Source organism: Oncorhynchus kisutch, linkage group LG2 (assembly GCF_002021735.2).
Source record: "Oncorhynchus kisutch isolate 150728-3 linkage group LG2, Okis_V2, whole genome shotgun sequence".
Taxonomy (NCBI): domain Eukaryota; kingdom Metazoa; phylum Chordata; class Actinopteri; order Salmoniformes; family Salmonidae; genus Oncorhynchus; species Oncorhynchus kisutch.
Window position 1 is genome coordinate 3,890,333 of NC_034175.2, and position 27,768 is coordinate 3,918,100.

Genomic DNA, 27,768 nt, shown 5'->3' on the forward strand with positions numbered 1-27,768 from the left:
GCATATTTTAAATTTGTAGATGTTCAGGTACTCAACAAGAAGGTCTGATTTCATTACTACTAAAACAGCACCCTGGTGGTAAGATCCAGTCCATTTATAAAACTGAAGGCACCAAAAATCCTGGCGAAATGCATAGCACATAGAATAAAAAGATATTGTTCATCCTGATCAGACAGGTTTGGATGATATATTGGAGATAATATATGACAATTACTTGAAACAATTGAACATTATAAAACAGCAAAGATACCAGGCCTGGTCTTCATAGCAGATTTTTAAATGGCGTTTGATAAAGAATAATTAGAATGTATATATAAATGCCTGGATTACTTTAATTTCTGTGAATCTCTTATACAATGGGTTAAAGTTATGAAAAGCAACCCCAGATGTAAAATAGTAAATAATGGTTACTTCTCAGAGAGTATTGAGCTTTTAAGAGGAGGAAAACAAGGCTGTCCGTTGACTCCATATCTATTTATTATGTCCATTGAAATGCTAGCTATTAAAATGAGATCCAACAAGAACATCAAGGAGTTAGAAATTCAGGGGATAAAAACAAGTGTCAATGTACGCTGATGCAAAAGGTTGCATGTTGAAGGTTGCAAGTTTTTTCTCAAGTCCGCAATCTGGATCCCTGCACAGTTTCAATGAAGATCTTGATCACTTTTCTAGCCTCTCTGGACTAAAACTTAATTATGACAAGTGTACCATATTACATATTGGATCGTTAAAAGACACCGTGTTTACACTATCTTGTAGTTTACCAATAAAATGGGCGGATGGTGAATTAGACATACTTTGTATTCACAACACAAAAAATATAAATGAACTTACCACAATCAATTTCAATAAAAAGTTAGCAAAAATTATAAGATTCTGCAACCATGGAGAGGCAAACACTTGTCTATTTATGGAAAAATCACATTGATTAACTATTTGGTCCTATCACAGTTTACTTTCTTACTAATGGCACTGCCTACTCCAGACGAGTAGTTTTTTAAATCATATGAGCAAAATAATATTCAATTTTGTTTGGAATACTAAGCAAGACAAAATTAAACATGCCTATTTATATAATGAATATGAGTTTGTGGGGCTAAAAGTATTCAATATTAAAGATTTAAACCTCTTACTAAAATCTTTACTCAGACATAAGTTATATTAAAACATAAAATAGTTATCCAGCAGATTATTAAGAAAGGTTCATCCTTTATTCAAAAATTGTCCTTTTGCCTTTATACAGATATACAACTTTAATTTCCAAGAAGTTGTAAATTTCTGTAATTGAAAATGACATTTTGTTTAAAGTATCGCCCTTTCCTAACTCTTTTGGGATAGGGGGCAGCATTTTCACTTTTGGATGAATAGCGTGCCCAGAGTGAACTGCCTCTTACTCTGTCCCAGATGCTAATATATGCATATTATTATTAATATTGGATAGAAAACACTCTGAAGTTTCTAAAACTGTTTGTATAACAAAACTAATTTGGCAGGCGAAAACCTGAGAAAAATCCAACCAGGAAGTGGGACATCTGAGGTTTGTAGTTTTTCAAAGCTTGGCCTACTGAATACACATCGAGATATGGATAAAGTTGCACTTCCTACGGCTTCCACTAGATGCCAACCGTCTTTAGAAACTTGAATGAGGATTCTACTACTAGGACTGTAACGGAACTTTTCGAGTTTTTGTCTGGACGAAGTGCCTGCGCCTCATGAAGATGGATTACTGGGCTGAACACGCTAACAACAAGTGGCTATTTTGGACATAAATTATGGACTTTAACTTTATGGAACAAATCAGTCATTTATTGTCGAACTGGGATTCCTGGGAGTGCCTTCTGATGAAGATCATCAAAGGTATGTGAATATTTATGGTGTTATTTCCAGCTTCTGTTGACTCCAAAATGGCAGATATTCCTCTGGCTGTTTTGGGTTCTGAGCGCCGTTCTCAGATTATGCTTTTTCCGTAAAGTTTTTTTTAAATATCTGACACAGCGGTTGCATTAACCTCTCTGAACTACTGATACCGGATCCGGTAGCGTAACTACACCCTCAGGCTCATTACCATAACGCAACATTAACGATTTCTCAAAATCGCAAATGAAATGAAATAAATATGCCTGCTCTCAAGCTTAGCCTTTTCTTAACAACACTGTCATCTCAGATTTTCAAAATATGCTTTTGAACCATAGAAAATCAATCATTTGTGTAAGAGTGATAATGGCTGCCGTAGCATTTAGCGTAGCATTTAGCACATAACATTTTCACAAAAACCAGCAAAGTAATCAAATAAAATAATTTACCTTTGAAGAACTTCAGATGTTTCAATGAGGAGACTCTCAGTTACATAGCAGATGTCCAGTTTTTCCTGAAAGATTCTTTGTGTAGGACAAATCGCTCCGTTTTGTTACTACACATTTGGCTACCGAAACGAACCGAAAATTCAGTCACCAAAACGTCGAACTTTTTTCCGAATTAACTCCATAATATCGACCGAAACATGGCAAACGTTGTTTGAATCAATCCCCAAGGTGTTTTTTCACATATCTCTTCATTGATATGCCGTTCGTGGAAGCATGGTTTTTCTCTGAATTCCATGGAAAAATACCAGCACCTGAGTTTTGCGCATCAATTTCCACGCAGGACACCGTGCGGGACACTTGGAAAATGTAGTCTCTTATGGTCAATCTTCCAATGATATGCCTGCAAATACGTCACAATGCTCCAGACCCCTTGGGGAAACGATAGAAAGGGCAGGCTCATTCCTGTCCCATTCACACCAATATAAGGAGATGATGCAAATCGGTGCCTCAGAAATCCTGTTCATTTCCTGGTTGCAGAAACATCTTGGTTTCGCCTGTAGCATGAGTTCTGGGGCACTCACAGTGAAAATCTTTGCAGTTCTGGAAACGTCAGAGTGTCTTCTTTCCAAAGCTACCAATTCCATGCATAGTCGAGCATCTTTTTGTGACGATATATTGCGCTTAAAACGGGAACGTCTTTTTAAGCCCCGTAGGCTTAACAGGTTAAGGAGAAGTCTATCTTTAATTCTGTGAATAACAGTTGTATCTTTTATCAATGTTTATTATGAGTATTTCTGCAAAATCAACAGATGTTTTGGAATCAAAACATTACTGCACGTAACGCGCCAATGTAAACTGAGATTTTTGGATATAAATATGCACATTATCGAACAAAACATACATGTATTGTGTAACATGATGTCCTATGAGTGTCATCTGGTGAAGATCATCAAAGGTTAGTGATTCATTTTATCTCTATTTGTATCTTTGGCTGTGTTTTTTTGACTTGGCTATGACCTAACATAATCATATGTTGTGCTTTCGCTGTAAAGCATTTTTGAAATCGGACATGATGGGTAGATTAAAACTACTTGGCACCACACGTCCCGCTAGGGCACCTCCCCCCACTGCTCAACTGACACAGTAGCACACAGAACGCAAAAAATATTCTTAGAAATATTTAACCTCCACACATTAACAAGTCCAATAGCTCAAATGAAAGATAAACACCTTGTTCATCTAGCCACCAAGTCAGATTTCTAAAATGTTTTACGGCAAAAACATAGCACATATTTATGTCAAACCACCACCAAAGATAGGCTAATTTACATAGCCATTTTGTAGAACAATAGATGCAATCACAAAAGCAGGATTAAAAGTAAAATAATTCACTAACCTTTTGAAAATCTTCATCAGATGACAGGAATAGGACATGTTATACAGTACATTTGTTTTTTTCAATAATATGCTAATTATATCCATAAATCACGGTTTACATAGAAGGTCATGGCAAAAAAATGCTACAACAATGCCTGGAGAAATTATGGTAACTCTGCCAGATAACAGAAATACACATCATAAACGTTGACTAAATATACATGTTCTACATATACTTAGAAAGATACACTTCTTCTTAATAAAACAGCTGTGTTACATTTATTTTTAACTTTACAGATTTCGTTCACTAGGCTATAATGTGAGTCGGCGCTCAGGAATTAGCATTTTGGCTCCTCCACAGAAACCCAAATTGAACACATAAATGTTCCCTTACCTTTGCTGTTCTTCCATCAGAAGACCTGGAAGGGTTTATACTTACCAAAAACAGCTTTAGTTTTGAAGTCTGTGTCTTTCGGTTATCAAACACGACATATTTCGGTTGAAATGCAGCCAAAAAGTAAAGTTAGTTCGCACCAAAACGTCGAAATTACATATTATATGTCGAGTAAACTTGTCAAACTTGGTTCAGAACACAGCGTTAGCATGCTATATAGCTTCACCGCAATTCTCAGGACAAAGAGAAACACACGCATCGTTTAATCAATCTTGAAAGAAAGACAGCACAGGCGCAGATTGCGCGTGAGAGTAACCTGTATTCTCACGCGACCGAAAGGATTCGGCCCGTCATTAATCTCGTGAGCACGCGATTCACACAATGAGAAGCCCCATTGAAAGCGGACACCGCGCTGAAGGCATAGGAACTGTTCCCAGGACCGTAGGTGCTTGGGAAGGGTGGGGGCGATGACGTCAAAGTTGGGCCAACTTTTTGGATGACAAGAGAGAGTTTGGGAGAATGAGTGCCCTGAGAGTTCTGCTTTACTTACAGACATAATTTAAACGGTTTTAGAAGCTTTAGAGTGTTTTCTATTCAATAATATTTATTATATGCATATATTAGCAATTTTTTACAGATTTTTTTTCTGTTTACTATGGGCACGCATTTCACCAACGGGGGCAGTATCCTGCCCTAGCCTTAACAGGTCAAGACATGTATCTCTCATTTGCTGTATTGGACTTGTTAATGTGTGAAAGTTACATATTTCAACAACAAAAAAATATATATTTCGCGCGCTGCCTTTTCAGCGGAATGTTGTCGAGGGTTAGAAAGGTCAAACAAGCCATACAAAGCTGGTTACAATTTCAGTTTTTCCTCCAGAAAAGGTAGAACAAATATTACAACAAATGTTATGGTTAAACTCAAATATACTGATTAATAAAAACACATTCTTTATGGATTTTTAAAAAATTGAATTATATTTATGAATGATATTATGAATAAAAACGGTGGAGTTATGAGCAGGCATTCCCATATATTTTCAATAGCTGCTATTGAAAATATATGAGAATGTCTGCTCAATCCAAACTTACAACCAACTGATTGCAGCATTACCACACATATGGAGGAGGCAAGTGGAAAGGGGAGAAGGTAACAAACTCAAAATCATTTTATGAATTTATTTGCAAATTATGGTGGAAAATAAGTATTTGGTCACCTACAAACAAGCAAGATTTCTGGCTCTCATAGACCTGTAACTTATTCTTTAAGAGGCTCCTCTGTCCTCCACTCATTACCTGTATTAATGGCACCTGTTTCAACTTATCAGTATAAAAGACACCTGTCCACAATGTCAAACAGTCACACTCCACACTTTGCCCCACTGTATACGGGGCATACAACGCATACAACGTTTTACAACATACAACAATCTCAGCTCTGTAGATTTTGCTGCGATGAGACAGAATCACTACATAATTTATTATGGTATTGCCCCTATGTAGCTTGTTTCTGGTCACAGGTTCAGGAATGGTGAAGAACATCACAACACTCCTTACAAATAGCAGTTTTGGGCGATTTTGAATAAATAAATAACATAATAATACTCAAAGGCTTTCATCTTTAGCTCACAATCTGTGGATACTATAGAATTAGAAAGATTTAAAATGTATGTAAAACATCACAGCACAATTGAAAAATATATGACACATGGAAACCAAACGAGGATGATAGGTGGAATGGGCTGAGAGTGGCTGAGGGGTGCGATTAAAGAGCTGAGGTCTAAGGTGATAGGTGGGATGGGCTGAGTGTGGCTGAGGGGTGGGATTAGAGCTTAGGTCTATGGTGATAGGTGGGATGGGCTGAGTGTGGCTGAGGGGAAGGATTAAAGAGCTGAGGTCTATGGTAACAGGTGGGATGGGCTGAGTGTGGCTGAGGGGTGGGATTAAAGAGCTGAGGTCTATGGTGATAGGTGGGATGGGCTGAGAGTGGGATTAAAGAGCTGAGGTCTAAGGTGATAGGTGGGATGGGCTGAGTGTGGCTGAGGGGTGGGATTAAAGAGCTGAGGTCAATGGTGATAGGTGGGAGGGGCTGAGAGTGGCTGAGAGTGGGATTAAAGAGCTGAGGTCTAAGGTGATAGGTGGGATGGGCTGAGAGTGGCTGAGGGGTGGGATTAAAGAGCTGAGGTATAAGGTGATAGGTGGGATGGGCTGAGAGTGGCTGAGGGGTGGGATTAAAGAGCTGAGGTCTATGGTGATAGGTGGGATGGGCTGAGAGTGGCTGAGGGGTGGGATTAAAGAGCTGAGGTCTATGGTGATAGGTGGGATGGGCTGAGAATGGCTGAGGGGTGGGATTAAAGAGCTTGAGGTCTATGGTGATAGGTGGGATGGGCTGAGTGTGGCTGAGGGGTGGGATCAAAGAGTTGAGGTCTATGGTGATAGGTGGGATGGGCTGAGAGTGGCTGAGGGGTGGGATTAAAGACCTGAGGTCTATGGTGATAGGTGGGATGGGCTGAGAGTGGCTGAGGGGTGGGATTAAAGAGCTGAGGTCTAAGGTGATAGGTGGGATGGGCTGAGAGTGGCTGAGGGGTGGGATTAAAGAGCTGAGGTCTATGGTGATAGGTGGGATGGGCTGAGAGTGGCTGAGGGGTGGGATTAAAGAGCTTGAGGTCTATGGTGATAGGTGGGATGGGCTGAGTGTGGCTGAGGGGTGGGATCAAAGAGTTGAGGTCTATGGTGATAGGTGGGATGGGCTGAGAGTGGCTGAGGGGTGGGATTAAAGAGCTGAGGTCTATGGTGATAGGTGGGATGGGCTGAGAGTGGCTGAGGGGTGGGATTAAAGAGCTGAGGTCTAAGGTGATAGGTGGGATGGGCTGAGAGTGGCTGAGGGGTGGGATTAAAGAGCTGAGGTCTATGGTGATAGGTGGGATGGGCTGAGAGTGGGATTAAAGAGCTGAGGTCTATGGTGATAGGTGGGAGGGGCTGAGAGTGGCTGAGAGTGGGATTAAAGAGCTGAGGTCTAAGGTGATAGGTGGGATGGGCTGAGTGTGGCTGAGGGGTGGGATTAAAGAGCTGAGGTCTATGGTGATAGGTGGGATGGGCTGAGAGTGGCTGAGGGGTGGGATTAAAGAGCTGAGGTCTATGGTGATAGGTGGGATGGGCTGAGAGTGGCTGAGGGGTGGGATTAAAGAGCTGAGGTCTATGGTGATAGGTGGGATGGGCAGAGAGTGGCTGAGGGGTGGGATTAAAGAGCTGAGGTCTAAGGTGATAGGTGGGATGGGCTGAGAGTGGCTGAGGGGTGGGATTAAAGAGCTGAGGTCTATGGTGATAGGTGGGATGGGCTGAGTGTGGCTGAGGGGTGGGATTAAAGAGCTGAGGTCTATGGTGATAGGTGGGATGGGCTGAGAGTGGCTGAGGGGTGGGATTAAAGAGCTGAGGTCTAAGGTGATAGGTGGGATGGGCTGAGAGTGGCTGAGGGGTGGGATTAAAGATCTGAGGTCTATGGTGATAGGTGGGATGGGCTGAGAGTGGCTGAGGGGTGGGATTAAAGAGCTGAGGTCTATGGTGATAGGTGGGATGGGCTGAGAGTGGCTGAGGGGTGGGATTAAAGAGCTGAGGTCTGTGGTGATAGGTGGGATGGGCTGAGAGTGGGATTAAAGAGCTGAGGTCTAAGGTGATATGTGGGATGGGCTGAGTGTGGCTGAGGGGTGGGATTAAAGAGCTGAGGTCTATGGTGATAGGTGGGATGGGCTGAGTGTGGCTGAGGGGTGGGATTAAAGAGCTGAGGTCTAAGGTGATAGGTGGGATGGGCTGAGAGTGGCTGAGGGGTGGGATTAAAGAGCTGAGGTTTATGGTGATAGGTGGGATGGGCTGAGAGTGGCTGAGGGGTGGGATTAAAGAGCTGAGGTCTATGGTGATAGGTGGGATGGGCTGAGAATGGCTGAGGGGTGGGATTAAAGAGCTGAGGTCTATGGTGATAGGTGGGATGGGCTGAGTGTGGCTGAGGGGTGGGATTAAAGAGTTGAGGTCTATGGTGATAGGTGGGATGGGCTGAGAGTGGCTGAGGGGTGGGATTAAAGAGCTGAGGTCTATGGTGATAGGTGGGATGGGCTCAGAGTGGCTGAGGGGTGGGATTAAAGAGCTGAGGTCTAAGGTGATAGGTGGGATGGTCTGAGAGTGGCTGAGGGGTGGGATTAAAGAGCTGAGGTCTATGGTGATAGGTGGGATGGGCTGAGAGTGGCTGAGGGGTGGGATTAAAGAGCTGAGGTCTATGGTGATAGGTGGGATGGGCTGAGAGTGGGATTAAAGAGCTGAGGTCTAAGGTGATAGGTGGGATGGGCTGAGTGTGGCTGAGGGGTGGGATTAAAGAGCTGAGGTCTATGGTGATAGGTGGGAGGGGCTGAGAGTGGCTGAGGGTGGGATTAAAGAGCTGAGGTCTATGGTGATAGGTGGGATGGGCTGAGAGTGGGATTAAAGATCTGAGGTCTAAGGTGATAGGTGGGATGGGCTGAGAGTGGCTGAGGGGTGGGATTAAAGAGCTGAGGTCTATGGTGATAGGTGGGAGGGGCTGAGAGTGGCTGAGGGGTGGGATTAAAGAGCTGAGGTCTATGGTGATAGGTGGGATGGGCTGAGAGTGGCTGAGGGGTGAGATTAAAGAGCTGAGGTCTATGGTGATAGGTGGGATGGGCTGAGAGTGGCTGAGGGGAGGGATTAAAGAGCTGAGGTCTATGGTGAAAGGTGGGATGGGCTGAGAGTGGGATTAAAGAGCTGAGGTCTAAGGTGATATGTGGGATGGGCTGAGTGTGGCTGAGGGGTGGGATTAAAGAGCTGAGGTCTATGGTGATAGGTGGGATGGGCTGAGTGTGGCTGAGGGGTGGGATTAAAGAGCTGAGGTCTAAGGTGATAGGTGGGATGGGCTGAGAGTGGCTGAGGGGTGGGATTAAAGAGCTGAGATTTATGGTGATAGGTGGGATGGGCTGAGAGTGGCTGAGGGGTGGGATTAAAGAGCTGAGGTCTATGGTGATAGGTGGGATGGGCTGAGAATGGCTGAGGGGTGGGATTAAAGAGCTGAGGTCTATGGTGATAGGTGGGATGGGCTGAGAGTGGCTGAGGGGTGGGATTAAAGAGCTGAGGTCTAAGGTGATAGGTGGGATGGGCTGAGAGTGGCTGAGGGGTGGGATTAAAGAGCTGAGGTCTATGGTGATAGGTGGGATGGGCTGAGAGTGGCTGAGGGGTGGGATTAAAGAGCTGAGGTCTATGGTGATAGGTGGGATGGGCTGAGAGTGGCTGAGGGGTGGGATTCAAGAGCTGAGGTCTGTGGTGATAGGTGGGATGGGCTGAGAGTGGCTGAGGGGTGGGATTAAAGAGCTGAGGTCTAAGGTGATATGTGGGATGGGCTGAGTGTGGCTGAGGGGTGGGATTAAAGAGCTGAGGTCTATGGTGATAGGTGGGATGGGCTGAGTGTGGCTGAGGGGTGGGATTAAAGAGCTGAGGTCTAAGGTGATAGGTGGGATGGGCTGAGAGTGGCTGAGGGGTGGGATTAAAGAGCTGAGGTTTATGGTGATAGGTGGGATGGGCTGAGAGTGGCTGAGGGGTGGGATTAAAGAGCTGAGGTCTATGGTGATAGGTGGGATGGGCTGAGAATGGCTGAGGGGTGGGATTAAAGAGCTGAGGTCTATGGTGATAGGCGGGATGGGCTGAGTGTGGCTGAGGGGTGGGATTAAAGAGTTGAGGTCTATGGTGATAGGTGGGATGGGCTGAGAGTGGCTGAGGGGTGGGATTAAAGAGCTGAGGTCTATGGTGATAGGTGGGATGGGCTCAGAGTGGCTGAGGGGTGGGATTAAAGAGCTGAGGTCTAAGGTGATAGGTGGGATGGTCTGAGAGTGGCTGAGGGGTGGGATTAAAGAGCTGAGGTCTATGGTGATAGGTGGGATGGGCTGAGAGTGGCTGAGGGGTGGGATTAAAGAGCTGAGGTCTATGGTGATAGGTGGGATGGGCTGAGAGTGGGATTAAAGAGCTGAGGTCTAAGGTGATAGGTGGGATGGGCTGAGTGTGGCTGAGGGGTGGGATTAAAGAGCTGAGGTCTATGGTGATAGGTGGGAGGGGCTGAGAGTGGCTGAGGGTGGGATTAAAGAGCTGAGGTCTATGGTGATAGGTGGGATGGGCTGAGAGTGGGATTAAAGAGCTGAGGTCTAAGGTGATAGGTGGGATGGGCTGAGAGTGGCTGAGGGGTGGGATTAAAGAGCTGAGGTCTATGGTGATAGGTGGGAGGGGCTGAGAGTGGCTGAGGGGTGGGATTAAAGAGCTGAGGTCTATGGTGATAGGTGGGATGGGCTGAGAGTGGCTGAGGGGTGAGATTAAAGAGCTGAGGTCTATGGTGATAGGTGGGATGGGCTGAGAGTGGCTGAGGGGAGGGATTAAAGAGCTGAGGTCTATGGTGAAAGGTGGGATGGGCTGAGAGTGGCTGAGGGGTGGGATTAAAGAGCTGAGGTCTATGGTGATAGGTGAGATGGGCTGAGAGTGGCTGAGGGGTGGGATTAAAGAGCTGAGGTCTATGGTGATAGGTGGGATGGGCTGAGAGTGGCTGAGGGGTGGGATTAAAGAGCTGAGGTCTATGGTAACAGGTGGGATGGGCTGAGTGTGGCTGAGGGGTGGGATTAAAGAGCTGAGGTCTAAGGTGATAGGTGGGATGGGCTGAGAGTGGCTGAGGGGTGGGATTAAAGAGCTGAGGTCTAAGGTGATAGGTGGGATGGGCTGAGAGTGGCTGAGGGGTGGGATTAAAGAGCTGAGGTCTATGGTGATAGGTGGGATGGGCTGAGAGTGGCTGAGGGGTGGGATTAAAGAGCTGAGGTCTATGGTGATAGGTGGGATGGGCTGAGAGTGGCTGAGGGGTGGGATTAAAGAGCTGAGGTCTATGGTGATAGGTGGGATGGGCTGAGAATGGCTGAGGGGTGGGATTAAAGAGCTTGAGGTCTATGGTGATAGGTGGGATGGGCTGAGTGTGGCTGAGGGGTGGGATCAAAGAGTTGAGGTCTATGGTGATAGGTGGGATGGGCTGAGAGTGGCTGAGGGGTGGGATTAAAGACCTGAGGTCTATGGTGATAGGTGGGATGGGCTCAGAGTGGCTGAGGGGTGGGATTAAAGAGCTGAGGTCTAAGGTGATAGGTGGGATGGGCTGAGAGTGGCTGAGGGGTGGGATTAAAGAGCTGAGGTCTATGGTGATAGGTGGGATGGGCTGAGAGTGGCTGAGGGGTGGGATTAAAGAGCTGAGGTCTAAGGTGATAGGTGGGATGGGCTGAGAGTGGCTGAGGGGTGGGATTAAAGAGCTGAGGTCTATGGTGATAGGTGGGATGGGCTGAGAATGGCTGAGGGGTGGGATTAAAGAGCTTGAGGTCTATGGTGATAGGTGGGATGGGCTGAGTGTGGCTGAGGGGTGGGATCAAAGAGTTGAGGTCTATGGTGATAGGTGGGATGGGCTGAGAGTGGCTGAGGGGTGGGATTAAAGACCTGAGGTCTTAGGGGATTGAGGGGTGGGATTAAGGTGGTGTGGGATGGGCTCAGAGTGGCTGAGGGGTGGGATAAAGAGCTGAGGTCTAAGGTGATAGGTGGGATGGGCTGAGAGTGGCTGAGGGATGGGATTAAAAGAGCTGAGGTCTATGGTGATAGGTGGGGATGGGCTGAGAGTGGCTGAGGGGTGGGATTAAAAAGATGAGGTCTATGTGATAGGTGGGATGGGCTGAGAGTGGCTGAGGGGTGGGATTAAAGAGCTGAGGTCTATGGTGATAGGTGGGATGGGCTGAGAGTGGCTGAGGGGTGGGATTAAAGAGCTGAGGTCTATGGTGATAGGTGGGATGGGCTGAGAGTGGGGATTAAAGAGCTGAGGTCTAAGGTGATAGGTGGGATGGGCTGAGTGTGGCTGAGGGGTGGGATTAAAGAGCTGAGGTCTATGGTGATAGGTGGGGAGGGGCTGAGAGTGGCTGAGAGTGGGATTAAAGAGCTGAGGTCTAAGGTGATAGGTGGGATGGGCTGAGTGTGGCTGAGGGGTGGGATTAAAGAGCTGAGGTCTATGGTGATAGGTGGGAGGGGCTGAGAGTGGCTGAGAGTGGGATTAAAGAGCTGAGGTCTAAGGTGATAGGTGGGATGGGCTGAGTGTGGCTGAGGGGTGGGATTAAAGAGCTGAGGTCTATGGTGATAGGTGGGATGGGCTGAGAGTGGCTGAGGGGTGGGATTAAAAAGCTGAGGTCTATGGTGATAGGTGGGATGGGCTGAGAGTGGCTGAGGGGTGGGATTAAAGAGCTGAGGTCTATGGTGATAGGAGGGATGGGCTGAGTGTGGCTGAGGGGTGGGATTAAGAGCTGAGGTCTAAGGTGATAGGTGGGATGGGCTGAGAGTGGCTGAGGGGTGGGATTAAAGAGCTGAGGTCTATGGTGATAGGAGGGATGGGCTGAGTGTGGCTGAGGGGTGGGATTAAAGAGCTGAGGTCTATGGTGATAGGTGGGATGGGCTGAGAGTGGCTGAGGGGTGGGATTAAAGACCTGAGGTCTATGGTGATAGGTGGGATGGGCTCAGAGTGGCTGAGGGGTGGGATTAAAGAGCTGAGGTCTAAGGGTGAAATAGGTGGGATGGCTGAGAGTGGCTGAGGGGTGGGATTAAAGAGCTGAGGTCTATGGTGATTAGGTGGGATGGGCTGAGAGTGGGCTGAGGGGTGGGATTAAGAGACTGAGGTCTAAGGTGATAGGTGGGATGGGCTGAGAGTGGCTGAGGGGTGGGATTAAAGAGCTGAGGTCTATGGTGATAGGTGGGAGGGGGCTGAGGTGCTGAGGGTGGGATTAAAGAGCTGAGGTCTATGGTGATAGGTGGGATGGGCTGAGAATGGCTGAGGGGTGGGATTAAAGAGCTGAGGTTGATGGTTATAGGTGGGATGGGCTGAGTGTGGCTGAGGGGTGGGATTCAAAGAGTTGAGGTCTATGGTGATAGGTGGGATGGGCTGAGAGTGGCTGAGGGGTGGGATTAAAGACCTGAGGTCTATGGTGATAGGTGGGATGGGCTCAGAGTGGCTGAGGGGTGGGATTAAAGAGCTGAGGTCTAAGGTGATAGGTGGGATGGGCTGAGAGTGGCTGAGGGATGGGATTAAAGAGCTGAGGTCTATGGTGATAGGTGGGATGGGCTGAGAGTGGCTGAGGGGTGGGATTAAAGAGCTGAGGTCTATGGTGATAGGTGGGATGGGCTGAGAGTGGCTGAGGGGTGGGATTAAAGAGCTGAGGTCTATGGTGATAGGTGGGATGGGCTGAGAGTGGGATTAAAGAGCTGAGGTCTAAGGTGATAGGTGGGATGGGCTGAGTGTGGCTGAGGGGTGGGATTAAAGAGCTGAGGTCTATGGTGATAGGTGGGAGGGGCTGAGAGTGGCTGAGAGTGGGATTAAAGAGCTGAGGTCTAAGGTGATAGGTGGGATGGGCTGAGTGTGGCTGAGGGGTGGGATTAAAGAGCTGAGGTCTATGGTGATAGGTGGGATGGGCTGAGAGTGGCTGAGGGGTGGGATTTAAGAGCTGAGGTCTATGGTGATAGGTGGGATGGGCTGAGAGTGGCTGAGGGGTGGGATTAAAAAGCTGAGGTCTATGGTGATAGGTGGGATGGGCTGAGAGTGGCTGAGGGGTGGGATTAAAGAGCTGAGGTCTATGGTGATAGGAGGGATGGGCTGAGTGTGGCTGAGGGGTGGGATTAAAGAGCTGAGGTCTAAGGTGATAGGTGGGATGGGCTGAGAGTGGCTGAGGGGTGGGATTAAAGAGCTGAGGTCTATGGTGATAGGAGGGATGGGCTGAGTGTGGCTGAGGGGTGGGATTAAAGAGCAGAGGTCTATGGTGATAGGTGGGATGGGCTGAGAGTGGCTGAGGGGTGGGATTAAAGAGCTGAGGTCTAAGGTGATAGGTGGGATGGGCTGAGAGTGGCTGAGGGGTGGGATTAAAGATCTGAGGTCTATGGTGATAGGTGGGATGGGCTGAGAGTGGCTGAGGGGTGGGATTAAAGAGCTGAGGTCTATGGTGATAGGTGGGATGGGCTGAGAGTGGCTGAGGGGTGGGATTAAAGAGCTGAGGTCTGTGGTGATAGGTGGGATGGGCTGAGAGTGGGATTAAAGAGCTGAGGTCTAAGGTGATATGTGGGATGGGCTGAGTGTGGCTGAGGGGTGGGATTAAAGAGCTGAGGTCTATGGTGATAGGTGGGATGGGCTGAGTGTGGCTGAGGGGTGGGATTAAAGAGCTGAGGTCTATGGTGATAGGTGGGATGGGCTGAGAGTGGCTGAGGGGTGGGATTAAAGAGCTGAGGTCTATGGTGATAGGTGGGATGGGCTGAGAGTGGCTGAGGGGTGGGATTAAAGAGCTGAGGTCTATGGTGATAGGTGGGATGGGCTGAGAATGGCTGAGGGGTGGGATTAAAGAGCTGAGGTCTATGGTGATAGGTGGGATGGGCTGAGAATGGCTGAGGGGTGGGATTAAAGAGCTTGAGGTCTATGGTGATAGGTGGGATGGGCTGAGTGTGGCTGAGGGGTGGGATCAAAGAGTTGAGGTCTATGGTGATAGGTGGGATGGGCTGAGAGTGGCTGAGGGGTGGGATTAAAGACCTGAGGTCTATGGTGATAGGTGGGATGGGCTCAGAGTGGCTGAGGGGTGGGATTAAAGAGCTGAGGTCTAAGGTGATAGGTGGGATGGGCTGAGAGTGGCTGAGGGATGGGATTAAAGAGCTGAGGTCTATGGTGATAGGTGGGATGGGCTGAGAGTGGCTGAGGGGTGGGATTAAAGAGCTGAGGTCTATGGTGATAGGTGGGATGGGCTGAGAGTGGCTGAGGGGTGGGATTAAAGAGCTGAGGTCTATGGTGATAGGTGGGATGGGCTGAGAGTGGGATTAAAGAGCTGAGGTCTAAGGTGATAGGTGGGAGGGGCTGAGAGTGGCTGAGAGTGGGATTAAAGAGCTGAGGTCTAAGGTGATAGGTGGGATGGGCTGAGTGTGGCTGAGGGGTGGGATTAAAGAGCTGAGGTCTATGGTGATAGGTGGGATGGGCTGAGAGTGGCTGAGGGGTGGGATTTAAGAGCTGAGGTCTATGGTGATAGGTGGGATGGGCTGAGAGTGGCTGAGGGGTGGGATTAAAGAGCTGAGGTCTATGGTGATAGGTGGGATGGGCTGAGAGTGGCTGAGGGGTGGGATTAAAGAGCTGAGGTCTATGGTGATAGGTGGGATGGGCTGAGAGTGGGATTAAAGAGCTGAGGTCTAAGGTGATAGGTGGGAGGGGCTGAGAGTGGCTGAGAGTGGGATTAAAGAGCTGAGGTCTAAGGTGATAGGTGGGATGGGCTGAGTGTGGCTGAGGGGTGGGATTAAAGAGCTGAGGTCTATGGTGATAGGTGGGATGGGCTGAGAGTGGCTGAGGGGTGGGATTTAAGAGCTGAGGTCTATGGTGATAGGTGGGAGGGGCTGAGAGTGGCTGAGAGTGGGATTAAAGAGCTGAGGTCTAAGGTGATAGGTGGGATGGGCTGAGTGTGGCTGAGGGGTGGGATTAAAGAGCTGAGGTCTATGGTGATAGGTGGGATGGGCTGAGAGTGGCTGAGGGGTGGGATTAAAAAGCTGAGGTCTATGGTGATAGGTGGGATGGGCTGAGAGTGGCTGAGGGGTGGGATTTAAGAGCTGAGGTCTATGGTGATAGGTGGGAGGGGCTGAGAGTGGCTGAGAGTGGGATTAAAGAGCTGAGGTCTAAGGTGATAGGTGGGATGGGCTGAGAGTGGCTGAGGGGTGGGATTAAAAAGCTGAGGTCTATGGTGATAGGTGGGATGGGCTGAGAGTGGCTGAGGGGTGGGATTAAAGAGCTGAGGTCTATGGTGATAGGAGGGATGGGCTGAGAGTGGCTGAGGGGTGGGATTAAAGAGCTGAGGTCTATGGTGATAGGTGGGATGGGCTGAGAGTGGCTGAGGGGTGGGATTAAAGAGCTGAGGTCTGTGGTGATAGGTGGGATGGGCTGAGAGTGGGATTAAAGAGCTGAGGTCTAAGGTGATATGTGGGATGGGCTGAGTGTGGCTGAGGGGTGGGATTAAAGAGCTGAGGTCTATGGTGATAGGTGGGATGGGCTGAGTGTGGCTGAGGGGTGGGATTAAAGAGCTGAGGTCTATGGTGATAGGTGGGATGGGCTGAGAGTGGCTGAGGGGTGGGATTAAAGAGCTGAGGTCTATGGTGATAGGTGGGATGGGCTGAGAGTGGCTGAGGGGTGGGATTAAAGAGCTGAGGTCTATGGTGATAGGTGGGATGGGCTGAGAATGGCTGAGGGGTGGGATTAAAGAGCTGAGGTCTATGGTGATAGGTGGGATGGGCTGAGAGTGGCTGAAGGGTGGGATTAAAGAGCTGAGGTCTATGGTGGTAGGTGGGATGGGCTGAGAGTGGCTGAGGGGTGGGATTAAAGAGCTGAGGTCTATGATGATAGGTGGGATGGGCTGAGAATGGCTGAGGGGTGGGATTAAAGAGCTGAGGTCTATGGTGATAGGTGGGATGGGCTGAGTGTGGCTGAGGGGTGGGATCAAAGAGTTGAGGTCTATGGTGATAGGTGGGATGGGCTGAGAGTGGCTGAGGGGTGGGATTAAAGACCTGAGGTCTATGGTGATAGGTGGGATGGGCTCAGAGTGGCTGAGGGGTGGGATTAAAGAGCTGAGGTCTAAGGTGATAGGTGGGATGGGCTGAGAGTGGCTGAGGGGTGGGATTAAAGAGCTGTGGTCTATGGTGATAGGTGGGATGGGCTGAGAGTGGGATTAAAGAGCTGAGGTCTATAAGGTGATAGGTGGGATGGGCTGAGTGTGGCTGAGGGGTGGGATTAAAGAGCTGAGGTCTAAGGTGATAGGTGGGATGGGCTGAGAGTGGCTGAGAGTGGGATTAAAGAGCTGAGGTCTATGGTGATAGGTGGGATGGGCTGAGAGTGGCTGAGGGGTGGGATTAAAGAGCTGAGGTCTATGGTGATAGGTGGGATGGGCTGAGAGTGGGATTAAAGAGCTGAGGTCTAAGGTGATAGGTGGGATGGGCTGAGTGTGGCTGAGGGGTGGGATTAAAGAGCTGAGGTCTATGGTGATAGGTGGGAGGGGCTGAGAGTGGCTGAGAGTGGGATTAAAGAGCTGAGGTCTAAGGTGATAGGTGGGATGGGCTGAGTGTGGCTGAGGGGTGGGATTAAAGAGTTGAGGTCTATGGTGATAGGTGGGATGGGCTGAGAGTGGCTGAGGGGTGGGATTAAAGAGCTGAGGTCTATGGTGATAGGTGGGATGGGCTGAGAGTGGCTGAGGGGTGGGATTAAAGAGCTGAGGTCTATGGTGATAGGTGGGATGGGCTGAGAGTGGCTGAGGGGTGGGATTAAAGAGCTGAGGTCTATGGTGATAGGTGGGATGGGCTGAGAGTGGCTGAGGGGTGGGATTAAAGATCTGAGGTCTATGGTGATAGGTGGGATGGGCTGAGAGTGGCTGAGGGGTGGGATTAAAGAGCTGAGGTCTATGGTGATAGGTGGGATGGGCTGAGTGTGGCTGAGGGGTGGGATTAAAGAGCTGAGGTCTATGGTGATAGGTGGGATGGGCTGAGAGTGGCTGAGGGGTGGGATTAAAGAGCTGAGGTCTATGGTGATAGGTGGGATGGGCTGAGAGTGGCTGAGGGGTGGGATTAAAGAGCTGAGGTCTAAGGTGATAGGTGGGATGGGCTGAGAGTGGCTGAGGGGTGGGATTAAAGAGCTGAGGTCTATGGTGATAGGTGGGATGGGCTGAGAGTAGCTGAGGGGTGGGATTAAAGAGCTGAGGTCTAAAGTGATAGGTGGGATGGGCTGAGAGTGGCTGAGGGGTGGGATTAAAGAGCTGAGGTCTATGGTGATAGGTGGGATGGGCTGAGTGTGGCTGAGGGGTGGGATTAAAGAGCTGAGGTCTATGGTGATAGGTGGGATGGGCTGAGAGTGGCTGAGGGGTGGGATTAAAGAGCTGAGGTCTATGGTGATAGGTGGGATGGGCTGAGTGTGGCTGAGGGGTGGGATTAAAGAGCTGAGGTCTATGGTGATAGGTGGGATGGGCTGAGAGTGGCTGAGGGGTGGGATTAAAGAGCTGAGGTCTATGGTGATAGGTGGGATGGGCTGAGAGTGGCTGAGGGGTGGGATTAAAGAGCTGAGGTCTAAGGTGATAGGTGGGATGGGCTGAGAGTGGCTGAGGGGTGGGATTAAAGAGCTGAGGTCTAAGGTGATAGGTGGGATGGGCTGAGAGTGGCTGAGGGGTGGGATTAAAGAGCTGAGGTCTATGGTGATAGGTGGGATGGCCTGAGAGTGGCTGAGGGGTGGGATTAAAGAGCTGAGGTCTAAGGTGATAGGTGGGATGGGCTGAGAGTGGCTGAGGGGTGGGATTAAAGAGCTGAGGTCTAAGGTGATAGGTGGGATGGGCTGAGAGTGGCTGAGGGGTGGGATTAAAGAGCTGAGGTCTATGGTGATAGGTGGGATGGGCTGAGAGTGGCTGAGGGGTGGGATTAAAGAGCTGAGGTCTATGGTGATAGGTGGGATGGGCTGAGAGTGGGATTAAAGAGCTGAGGTCTAAGGTGATAGGTGGGATGGGCTGAGTGTGGTTGAGGGGTGGGATTAAAGAGCTGAGGTCTATGGTGATAGGTGGGATGGGCTGAGTGTGGCTGAGGGGTGGGATTAAAGAGCTGAGGTCTAAAGTGATAGGTGGGATGGGCTGAGAGTGGCTGAGGGGTGGGATTAAAGAGCTGAGGTCTAAGGTGATAGGTGGGATGGGCTGAGTGTGGTTGAGGGGTGGGATTAAAGAGCTGAGGTCTATGGTGATAGGTGGGATGGGCTGAGTGTGGCTGAGGGGTGGGATTAAAGAGCTGAGGTCTAAGGTGATAGGTGGGATGGGCTGAGAGTGGCTGAGGGGTGGGATTAAAGAGCTGAGGTCTATGGTGATAGGTGGGATGGGCTGAGAGTGGCTGAGGGGAGGGATTAAAGAGCTGAGGTCTATGGTGAAAGGTGGGATGGGCTGAGAGTGGCTGAGGGGTGGGATTAAAGAGCTGGGGTCTATGGTGATAGGTGGGATGGGCTGAGAGTGGCTGAGGGGTGGGATTAAAGAGCTGAGGTCTAAGGTGATAGGTGGGATGGGCTGAGAGTGGGATTAAAGAGCTGAGGTCTAAGGTGATAGGTGGGATGGGCTGAGTGTGGTTGAGGGGTGGGATTAAAGAGCTGAGGTCTATGGTGATAGGTGGGATGGGCTGAGTGTGGCTGAGGGGTGGGATTAAAGAGCTGAGGTCTAAGGTGATAGGTGGGATGGGCTGAGAGTGGCTGAGGGGTGGGATTAAAGAGCTGAGGTCTATGGTGATAGGTGGGATGGGCTGAGAGTGGCTGAGGGGAGGGATTAAAGAGCTGAGGTCTATGGTGAAAGGTGGGATGGGCTGAGAGTGGCTGAGGGGTGGGATTAAAGAGCTGGGGTCTATGGTGATAGGTGGGATGGGCTGAGAGTGGCTGAGGGGTGGGATTAAAGAGCTGAGGTCTAAGGTGATAGGTGGGATGGGCTGAGAGTGGCTGAGAGGTGGGATTAAAGAGCTGAGGTCTAAGGTGATAGGTGGGATGGGCTGAGAGTGGCTGAGGGGTGGGATTAAAGAGCTGAGGTCTAAGGTGATAGGTGGGATGGGCTGAGAGTGGCTGAGGGGTGGGATTAAAGAGCTGAGGTCTATGGTGATAGGTGGGATGGGCTGAGAGTGGCTGAGGGGTGGGATTAAAGAGCTGAGGTCTATGGTGATAGGTGGGATGGGCTGAGAATGGCTGAGGGGTGGGATTAAAGAGCTGAGGTCTATGGTGATAGGTGGGATGGGCTGAGAGTGGCTGAGGGGTGGGATTAAAGAGCTGAGGTCTATGGTGATAGGTGGGATGGGCTGAGAGTGGGATTAAAGAGCTGAGGTCTAAGGTGATAGGTGGGATGGGCTGAGTGTGGCTGAGGGGTGGGATTAAAGAGCTGAGGTCTATGGTGATAGGTGGGATGGGCTGAGAGTGGCTGAGGGGTGGGATTAAAGAGCTGAGGTCTAAGGTGATAGGTGGGATGGGCTGAGAGTGGCTGAGGGGTGGGATTAAAGAGCTGAGGTCTATGGTGATAGGTGGGATGGGCTGAGAATGGCTGAGGGGTGGGATTAAAGAGCTGAGGTCTATGGTGATAGGTGGGATGGGCTGAGTGTGGCTGAGGGGTGGGATCAAAGAGTTGAGGTCTATGGTGATAGGTGGGATGGGCTGAGAGTGGCTGAGGGGTGGGATTAAAGACCTGAGGTCTATGGTGATAGGTGGGATGGGCTCAGAGTGGCTGAGGGGTGGCATTAAAGAGCTGAGGTCTAAGGTGATAGGTGGGATGGGCTGAGAGTGGCTGAGGGGTGGGATTAAAGAGCTGAGGTCTAAGGTGATAGGTGGGATGGGCTGAGAGTGGCTGAGGGGTAGGATTAAAGAGCTGAGGTCTATGGTGATAGGTGGGATGGGCTGAGAGTGGCTGAGGGGAGGGATTAAAGAGCTGAGGTCTAAGGTGATAGGTGGGATGGGCTGAGAGTGGCTGAGGGGTGGGATTAAAGAGCTGAGGTCTATGGTGATAGGTGGGATGGGCTGAGAGTGGCTGAGGGGAGGGATTAAAGAGCTGAGGTCTATGGTGAAAGGTGGGATGGGCTGAGAGTGGCTGAGGGGTGGGATTAAAGAGCTGAGGTCTATGGTGATAGGTGGGATGGGCTGAGAGTGGCTGAGGGGTGGGATTAAAGAGCTGAGGTCTAAGCTGATAGGTGGGATGGGCTGAGAGTGGCTGAGGGGTGGGATTAAAGAGCTGAGGTCTATGGTGATAGGTGGGATGGGCTGAGAGTGGCTGAGGGGTGGGATTAAAGAGCTGAGGTCTATGGTGATAGGTGGGATGGGCTGAGAGTGGGATTAAAGAGCTGAGGTCTAAGGTGATAGGTGGGATGGGCTGAGTGTGGTTGAGGGGTGGGATTAAAGAGCTGAGGTCTATGGTGATAGGTGGGATGGGCTGAGTGTGACTGAGGGGTGGGATTAAAGAGCTGAGGTCTATGGTGATAGGTGGGATGGGCTGAGTGTGGCTGAGGGGTGGGATCAAAGAGTTGAGGTCTATGGTGATAGGTGGGATGGGCTGAGAGTGGCTGAGGGGTGGGATTAAAGACCTGAGGTCTATGGTGATAGGTGGGATGGGCTCAGAGTGGCTGAGGGGTGGGATTAAAGAGCTGAGGTCTAAGGTGATAGGTGGGATGGGCTGAGAGTGGCTGAGGGGTGGGATTAAAGAGCTGAGGTCTATGGTGATAGGTGGGATGGGCTGAGAGTGGCTGAGGGGTGGGATTAAAGAGCTGAGGTCTATGGTGATAGGTGGGATGGGCTGAGAGTGGGATTAAAGAGCTGTGGTCTAAGGTGATAGGTGGGATGGGCTCAGAGTGGCTGAGGGGTGGGATTAAAGAGCTGTGGTCTAAGGTGATAGGTGGGATGGGCTCAGAGTGGCTGAGGGGTGGGATTAAAGAGCTGTGGTCTAAGGTGATAGGTGGGATGGGCTCAGAGTGGCTGAGGGGTGGGATTAAAGAGCTGTGGTCTAAGGTGATAGGTGGGATGGGCTCAGAGTGGCTGAGGGGTGGGATTAAAGAGCTGAGGTCTATGGTGATAGGTGGGATGGGTTCAGAGTGGCTGAGGGGTGGGATTAAAGAGCTGAGGTCTATGGTGATAGGTGGGATGGGCTGAGTGTGGCTGAGGGGTGGGATTAAAGAGCTGAGGTCTATGGTGATAGGTGGGATGGGCTCAGAGTGGCTGAGGGGTGGGATTAAAGAGCTGAGGTCTATGGTGATAGGTGGGATGGGCTGAGAGTGGCTGAGGGGTGGGATTAAAGAGCTGAGGTCTATGGTGATAGGTGGGATGGGCTCAGAGTGGCTGAGGGGTGGGATTAAAGAGCTGAGGTCTATGGTGATAGGTGGGATGGGCTGAGAGTGGCTGAGGGGTGGGATTAAAGAGCTGAGGTCTATGGTGATAGGTGGGATGGGCTGAGAGTGGCTGAGGGGTGGGATTAAAGAGCTGAGGTCTATGGTGATAGGTGGGATGGGCTCAGTGTGGCTGAGGGGTGGGATTAAAGAGCTTTTTGTTTGGTAATGTATTATTGTTATATGATTGCTTTATATAAAAGTACCATGTATGTAAAATGTGTATGATCTTTCACAATACACATTGTGTATGTAAAATGTACATGTAAAATGTACGTATAGGTAGCAGAAAAGCTGTAAAAAAATATATATATATAAAATATATGTTTTCCTAAGAGGGGTGGAGGATGGGTTAACAAAACATTTTAAAAATACAGATAAATGCCTAAACTTACCCTTAAACACTTGTGAAATTTGACGTTTGGAACATCTTTGAAGTTTGACGTTTGAGAAACATGCATGAACGTCTAATTCTGACGTGAGACTGTGAGAGCTGGTTGGATAAACATGTAGTAAACATGTAACAAGTGTTTCCTAGACAGGCCTCTCTGGTTCTGTTGGCCCCTGCCTGAGCAAATCTGCCTTCAATTGGTGTCAAAGTTTCAGTGCCAGAATCCCTGGATGTTGTTCAGCGGGCTAGGAAATAGAAGACGTCTGAGCTAAGTTCACTTATGCTGGCAGTAGCTTTAAAGCAGTTTTATGAACTGAGGAATAAAATCATCAACCTTGTGGAATATGGATGGATGGCCTTGTGGAAGTGCTGTGGCACATCCAGCTCTGGCCTGGCATGCTGAACCCAGTGCGCTGTGTTTGCATGTGTAACAGGCAAGGCTTTGATGTGTTCCTCTGTGGATCTGGATTCTCATTTCATAACTCAGAGCTGTGTGTGTGTGTGTGTTCTATTTCTGAGCATGTCCAGGGCTACAATAGGTCCCCCTGTGTCAGGGGACCACTCCACCACCAGGGGACTTGGGTAATGAGTGACATCACAAAAACACAGCTGACACAGAGCCGAGACCATTACTGACTCAAGACCACTGACCCGGCGCCAGAACTGACCACTGGTCACACAGTGAGATGGTGCACCACTCACTGCAGGCTTTCATGATCCACCAGAAGCCTAAACTACGATTACAGACACTAATCGCCTCAAATCACCATCACTATGGTAAAACCACTGCTCACCTTTTTCTTCTCAGCCTTGGTCAGAGAGGATGTGACTGCCACAAAACCCCACAGCACATAAATCCTGAGAGAAGGGTAGGGAAGAGAGAGAGAGGATATAAAACGATGAAGGGGATAGAGAGAGGAAGAGTGAAGAGGGGTTTAGTAAACAGAACCAGATATGATGAGTTTCCTTACAGAGGATGTATTATGGGGATGCACTGTGTATCCTCATATCCTAAGACTATCAAAATGCCTCAGTAGCTTCATAAATGATATAATTTAATAGTCAACACATACTTCTCTTTCCCTAACAGTCCAGAGCCTGTCTAGTAGCTGTTTAAGAAACGTTCTATCATGAGTAAAAGCACCATGCATAATGTGTTTTCTTTCATTATAGGACATACTGTAAAACTAACTCTCAGCAGTTCAGTTGACACTCTGTCGAATGTTCCAGACCTTGCTATGTTTGAGGTGCACACCATGCGTCGTTTTTTCCGGGCGCCGCGTGTGAATTCAAGAATAACAGATACATCTCAATCAATCTGACCGCGCCGAGAAGGTGCAAACAAACTAATGCGTCCAAACATCAGCCGTGTTTTCCCTCCCACCTGTCCACACCCTGTGGCTTTTAAACACACAAGCCCACATCCAAACGCAATCACTCGCAATCCCAAATCATCATGTACATTTGTTTTAATAGTTTGAGACTTGGAGAGTGGGGCCTCTGGCTTTGGTTTATATTGGCCACATGATTATAGGTTCCTTTAAAGTGCTTTTATATAGCTACAAACTCAGGACGCGGACGCATGCGCACTGGGCTAAAGTAGATCATTTGAGATGCACCAACACAATTATTGTGTGAACTGTGAAGACACACCACAATCCCATAACATCACCGCAATCACAAATCCGCAGGCCACATGTGACCGCTGTGACTGGTGCAGTTTCTCCAATGTGTGTACCGCCGCCGTCTCCCCTCCGACTGAAACCCTCCCCACAGTCCACAGGCCCACACTAGACTAAACAATTATCCCAAAACCACAGACAAAGGTCCCGCACAGCCTGACACAACAGATCCGCTCAGCCTGAACTAAAGACCCCCTACCCGCGTCCACGTTTCTCTTTACAGTGGCACATTGTAGAATAAAAACGGAGAGAGAGCGAGCGAGAGAGGGTGGACAGGGAGAGAGAGTGGGAACTGTTACAAAATCTGCCCAGACACAGTGAGTTTTAACCTCAACCCCAGCCCGAGGGAAAATTCATTCTACATATCGTGCCGATGCAACGCAACACATGCGTTGCACGCTTCACCTATATGCTATAGCACACACAGGATCTTTATTCACAACAGTTGACCTTTCAACAGTTTTAAATGCATATAGATAACATATACTTACTGTACACTACTACACTGACTGTAGGCTACATCGCCACTGAAATACAATTTGGTTAGAAACATTTCGCACACATGAAAGCGTGGAGCAGGTTATCGGTCAATAGAGTCCCCCCAATTTACCTGTACAGAAACCTGAGACGCATTCTCTCCGTGGCCTCGCCCTGAAGTATTTCCCCCGGTAACGACTTTCTGACCACAGTTCCTTTCGGCGATAGTCAGAAAAACCACTGTATTCTGTGTGGTTGTGAGAGAGGATTCCTTCGCGTGCTCTCTCTCTCTCTCTTGATCCCCTCGTTTTGTCACACTCACTCACTCCTCCCTGGATTCGGATCGGGGAAGGGTTTCAGAGTTTTTTTCTCTCGTTCACCCGACAACTTTTTTTGTCCTTGTTTTAAACTGGTGTGACGTCTGGCAGCCGGGGGGCCTGAAGGGGAGAAAAAGAGCGATACAAAATGGACAGATTACAGAACTCTCTCTCTCTCTCCCTTCCATATCACACACGCGGGCACCACTCTGACTAATCTATAATTGAGTAACTGAGAGCCGCTTTCTGAGTTGCACAACAACCCTCTATAAGAATGTTCTATTGTACAGACTTGTTCTGATCACTAATAATCATCAAGTCTTTGTTGACAACTGCTCATGGAGCTCAGAGTTGGCAGCGCTGACAGTAGCACCCCGTGGCGCGCACGCAACCCCCTTATTGTTTTAGAGCCAATACATTTAATAAAAACAATTCAAGACTACTGTTTTACAACATCGACTATGAAACTTAGGTCTATTGGAACTAGGGGGGCTGAATCCTTCCACAGAACTGTATCAATCATGCAAATATCTTATGAGAATAGTCGACAGACCAAACAAACACACCCACATAGTTTATTGTTATCAACTTCTGAAATGTCCGTCTTTGTGGATGTTGTAGTTCTGATGTGTTTGTTATTGGCATGCATCGGTCCCAACCCGTTTTTATAACCTGTTTAATCGGGAAAAGAAGTGACATGGTACAGCGCGCGAGCGTTCCCGAGGGAAGCAATTGACCGCGTTGCGTACCAATTCTGGAGGGGCGATAATACAAGTGGACCCAAAGCGCAGCGCGCGCGATACCACATCAGAGAGAGAGTGGTTGGGGAGCGGTTGAGGAGCAGAGGGGTGGCAATGATTTTCCGGTCAAAAGCATAACTGGAACTGGCGCGGCAGTAAGTTAAGTGGCATTATTTGTTGTCTGCAAACACCGATAAGACTGGCCTGAGTGAATTGTCACTGCTTCCGGCTGCGTTTGCCACAGGTTTATGAGTTAAACACTAGAGGGGAAGAGGGAAGGGTGGGAGAGGGAAATAAGGGTGGGAGAGAGAGAGAGCGAGAGGGGGGGGGGGGGGGGCGATGTGTGTATGGGTATGTATGATCTAACACAGAGCTACTGGTCTCAGAGGACAGTGTGCTTTTCTTGGCCAGCAGAAACACAACATGACTACAGTAAAGAGATGGTGATTAGCTACATCAAACACTGCTCTAAGCCAATCTAAAGCCTGAACCACAGCTGGCTTATGATTACATCTGTCACATGAAATGATGAGGATAAACACACACAGTATCACAGGATGTAGCCTATACTGTAACTAACTACACTGTATTAGAGAGTGTGTGAAAGACCTGCTGTCGTATTGATACTCAACAGAACTGATCCATTATCAAAGCGTAACAACAGGTTGTGTTTGTGTGGTCACCATGGTAATCTCTCCAGTGCTGTGTGCCCTTCTCCATCGCTCTCCCTTTCTTTCTTGTTCTCGCTCTCTTTCTTGACCCTCCTGACCCTTTCTCCACACCCTTTTCTATATTCCTCTTGATTATTCTCTCTTCTCTATTTCTCTCCATCCCTCTTCCTGTATCTCAGAGGCAGTAACCAGAGTGTGGGACCTGTTAGACACGCACGGCCAACCACACAGCCCTGATTAGCAAGCAATCACCATATCACACAAGAGGGTGTGTGTGTGTGTGTTATATAACTGTAGATCTGTTATTTGTCTCGGGTGGCTGTAGTGAGTAATAGCACTGTGGTCTGGGGCAGTTCCACCTCAGGGGAACAATAATCCCCCCCACCCTAACTACCTCTGCACCCCTTTGCAACCTCACACACCAACCCACACACATAGACACTACACACCTCAGGCATTCTTACTCTTGCCACATACCCTTGACCCTTTCATTGTCAGAGTGCTAAGTTTAATGAGGCTTTCTGGGAACAGGAGAGAGAGAGAGGGCGAGAGAGAGACATTTGAAATGTCTCTATTCCTTTGGAACTTTTGTGAGTGTAATGTTTACTGTACATTTTTTAGTCTTTATTTCACTTTTGTTAATTATCTATTTCACTTGCTTTGGCAATGTAAACATGTTTCCCAAGTCAATAAAGCCCTTTGAGTTGAGTTGAGAGAGAGAGTTGAGTTGAGAGAGAGAGAGAGAGGACATAAAACAATGAGGGGGATAGAGAGAGGAAGAGTGAAGAGGGGTTTAGTAAACAGAACCAGATATGATGAGTTTCCTTACAGAGGATGTATTATGGGGATGCACTGTATATCCTCATATCCTAAGACTATCAAAATGCCTCAGTAGCTTCATAAACAATATAATTTAAGGCTGACCTAATACTATACTACACACACAGAGAAGGGGTAATGAATTAGAGAGAGAACGGGGCCCAACGTTAGAGGGTGGAGGCAGAAAGGGGTAAAAGAGGGGGAGACAGTGACAAAGAGGGGGTAGAGAAAGAATGAATGACAGAGCAAGAGAGAGAGAGCCTTCTATGCCATCAAAAGGAGGATCAAATTTGACATACCATTAGGAACTGGCAAAAAATAATTGAATCAGTTAGAGAACCCATTGCCCTTTATGGTTGTGAGGTCTGGGGTCCGCTCACCAACCAAGATTTCACAAAATGGGAAAAACACAAATTTTTTAGACTGCATGTAAAATTAGGAAAAAATATCCTCAGTGTACCACATAAAACACCAATTAATGTATGCAGAGCAGAATTAGGCCGATACCTGTTAATTATCAAAATCCAGAAAATAGCCGTTAAATTCTAAAACCAACCATTCCCAAACCTTCCATAACAAAGCCATCACCTACAGAGCGATAAACCTGGCGAAGAATCCCCTAAGCAAGCTG

At 48.7% G+C, this 27,768-nt stretch overlaps 1 protein-coding gene across 2 annotated transcripts in view; it reads right to left on the reverse strand.

The window, feature by feature from the left end:
- The window catches only part of LOC109884632 (ADAMTS-like protein 4), a 74,822-nt gene extending 49,722 nt beyond the window's left edge, over positions 1 to 25,100 (reverse strand). Inside the window, exons 1-2 of one of the 2 annotated variants that reach the window (XM_031837717.1) lie at positions 24,724 to 25,100; positions 23,226 to 23,289 (exon numbers count right to left, since the gene is read on the reverse strand). In XM_031837717.1, coding sequence (XP_031693577.1) covers positions 23,226 to 23,289; positions 24,724 to 24,746 — 87 coding nt within the window. In that variant the 5' untranslated portion in view covers positions 24,747 to 25,100. The remainder of the gene's footprint in view (positions 1 to 23,225; positions 23,290 to 24,723) is intronic. The other variant, XM_031837716.1, reaches the window with a different exon arrangement.
- Between the last annotated feature and the right edge of the window lie 2,668 nt (positions 25,101 to 27,768).